Below are 3,274 nucleotides of genomic sequence, written 5' to 3' on the forward strand. Positions count from 1 at the left end.
AAGACTTTTTTTTTTTTTTTTTTTGGTTTTTCGAGACAGGGTTTCTCTGTGGAGCCCTGGCTGTCCTGGAACTCACTCTGTAGACCAGGCTAGCCTCGAACTCAGAAATCCGCCTGCCTCTGCCTCCCGAGTGCTGGGATTAAAGGCATGCGCCACCACTGCCTGGCCCTCTGAAGACTTTTACATCTACTTCTATAAATAACAATCACAATTAGGAAATGAACTTTGACCCTGAATCTGTCCCATAATATTCACCAGAAACAGAGTTACAAATAGTACCAATAAAATTAAATGTATCAATATACAAAACCAGTACCTGTGCTATAAGCTAAAAGATCTTTTAAAAATTCATTTATCATATATATTCACATTTTCACAGAGCCAAACTTCGGCTTCTTTCTCCAACCTAGACTACTAAAATTAGAAAATAATGATTATTCATATCACAAAAATCAAACCTCCCTTTTATGTCAATTATTAAAGTTATCTAATGTCAGGAACAACAGTCTTACATTTTATTTCCCACCTAACCCATGAAAGAGAAAGTAACACATAATCAGTTGCTAATTACAATCAATGGCTTATTTGAAGCTACAAATTCATGAAGTCACATGTATAGGGGGTCTGGGGAGTGAATCAATAGGTAAAATACCTCCTGCAAAAACACAGGGACTGGAGTTCACACTCCCAGCACCCTCATAAAAGCCAGATATGTCTATAACCACACTGGGTGCAGGAAATCAGAGGTTAGAAAATCCCAGGGACTTGTTCGTCATCCAGTCTAGCCAAACAGTTCAGTGAAAGACAATATCTTAAAAAATAAGGTGCGGGCTGAAGAGATGGCTCAGCGGTTAAGAGCACTGACTGCTCTTCCAGAGGTCCTGAGTTCAAATCCCAGCAACCACATGGTGGCTCACAACCATCCATAATGAGATTGGATGCCCTCTTCTGGTGTGTCTGAAGACAGCTACAGTTCACTCATAAATAAAATAAATAAATAAATCTTTAAAAAAAAAAAAAATAAGGTGAAGAGAGCATGAGGAAGACATCTGATGCTGGCCTCTGGCTTCTGCATACGAATGCACCTGCGTGTGTACATACACAAATATACAAAGTCACATGTATAGTGTAAGCTAGACATGGTAGTACATGTCTAAGGTCTCCGCTACTTTGAAGACTGAGGTAGAATCCTACATTAAAGATTGGCCTGGACAACTTAGTAAGATTGTCTCAAACTAAGTTTCTAAGAAGGGGAAGGTAAGGAAACAACACTGTAGAGTATGTCACTGGCCAAGAGTCAATTCCAACCCCCAAAACGAACAGAAATACACATTTTTAAATATTCAAACAAGGGGCCAGAAAGATGGCTGACAAGTTAAGAGCATTTGTTGCTCTTGCAGAGAACTCAGCACCTACACAGTGGCTCACAATCATTCATGAAATCCAGTTTCAGGGGATTTAACAACTTTTGACTTCTACAGGCACACACATGGTACACATACATATATGCAGACAACACACACACACATATATATACTAGAGATAAAATTAATTATTTTTATTTTAAAAGAAAAAGTCACATCAAAATCACATCACCTGTGCTGGGAATGGTCAATGACAGAATGCTTATTAGCATATAATAATCTCTGGGTCTGATCCTTAGCACTACCAAATATATTAAAAATAAGAAAAATACATATGACAAGGTATGGAGGCACACACATCTGATAACAGCACTTTGGAGAGAGAGACAGGCAGATCTCTGTGAGTTCAAGACCAGTCAGCCTAGACTACATATTACATTCAAATCATTTAGGAGTTTCCAGTGTCTCAACACACCACACCTGGGGGAGGAGGAGGGGACAGGGAGGAACATATTTACGTTTTAAAAAAAAAAACACACAAAGAGTTGACTTACCCATATGCTCTGTTGTCGGGTAAGCCACTATGAGCCCGTACTCCCGGGGGTATAACTCGGACTTCATTGATATAAACCACACATGGAAAACGAACCACATCTATATGAGAACTTTGCTATAAAAAGAAGGACAAAACATACTATAAGTAAAACATTTCTTTTTCAATTCAAAACACACTTTTTTTTTTTCAGCTTAAAACGAAGCCAATAATCTTAAAATCCAGGGATGAGATGTAACAGTGTTGTAAAAGCACATGCCTCACAAGTGGGGTGTGTGTGTGTGTGTGTGTGTGTGTGTGCAGTGCAAGCCTTTAATCCTGATACTTGAGAGCAAAAACAAGTGGATCTCTGTGAGTTCAAGACCAGCCTGGTCTACAGAGTGAGTTTCAGGACATCCAGGACTACACACAGAGAAATCCTGTCTCAAAAAACTAAAAGAAAACAACAACAAAGCACATGCCTCACATGTTCAAGACCCTGGGTTGAAACCTTATCACCAAAAACAGTCCATATCACTTAGCATATCATTAACTACGATGCTGTATAAATCACTTTTTAAAAAATAGCGGATGATGGGACTGGAGAAAAGTCAGCAGTCAGGAATGCGTGCTGCTTTTCCAAAAGGACCAGAGTTCAGCTGCTAGCATCTATTAGCTCTCAATACCAGGAAACCCAATATATCCTCTTCTAAACTCCAAAGGCATCCACATATATGTGGCTCACAGAAAGATATACATACACATAAATAATAAGTATTTTTAAATAGCTGATTATTTATCCTGATAATGTACCTAATTAATCTCTCAATTGATATTACATAAAATTTTCTGCAGTACACTTATCTCTTCACTCATGGTTTCCTTAGACCAAATTTTCTATTCATGGCTCCAGATACTCAAGAAATGTTAATGGATGCTTCAAATATATGGATACATAAAACAGATACCCACTGATAAATGAGATAGAAGTGAAGTTGCAAGTGTGGGCACACCTTGAAATGGAAGGTTCAGACTATGACATGCCTTCCACCCTTTCTTCCAGTCTTCTGCTGCTTTTCTAAAACATAAACGTCATCATGAGTTGCCATCAACAGTATAGGCAAGACTCTAAGGATGGCAAAGGAACAGAATAGACAGAACCTGAGACCCAACACTAAAACTGCCGTATTATTCCTAGGCAATTTTCAATTCCTTTCAAGATTATTTAAAGAGAAAACCCTATCCCACGTAAGGCCACAAAAACAAACAAAAAAGCCACTCTTTCTGCTGTTGTTGTTGTTATTTTGTACACTTGAGCTACTGCAAAGATGAAGAAAGAAAGAAAGAAAGAAAGAAAGAAAGAAAGAAAGAAAGAAAG

At 38.3% G+C, this 3,274-nt stretch overlaps 1 protein-coding gene across 1 annotated transcript in view; it reads right to left on the reverse strand.

Moving 5' to 3' along the window:
• Virma (vir like m6A methyltransferase associated) overlaps positions 1 to 3,274 on the reverse strand; it is a 59,349-nt gene that overhangs the window by 49,876 nt on the left and 6,199 nt on the right. Inside the window, exon 2 of the mRNA XM_028769451.1 lies at positions 1,919 to 2,034. Within this exon, the coding sequence (XP_028625284.1) occupies positions 1,919 to 2,034 (116 nt within the window). The remainder of the gene's footprint in view (positions 1 to 1,918; positions 2,035 to 3,274) is intronic.

The sequence above is a fragment of the Grammomys surdaster genome, unplaced genomic scaffold, assembly GCF_004785775.1.
Source record: "Grammomys surdaster isolate TR1022 unplaced genomic scaffold, NIH_TR_1.0 64, whole genome shotgun sequence".
Lineage (NCBI taxonomy): Eukaryota > Metazoa > Chordata > Mammalia > Rodentia > Muridae > Grammomys > Grammomys surdaster.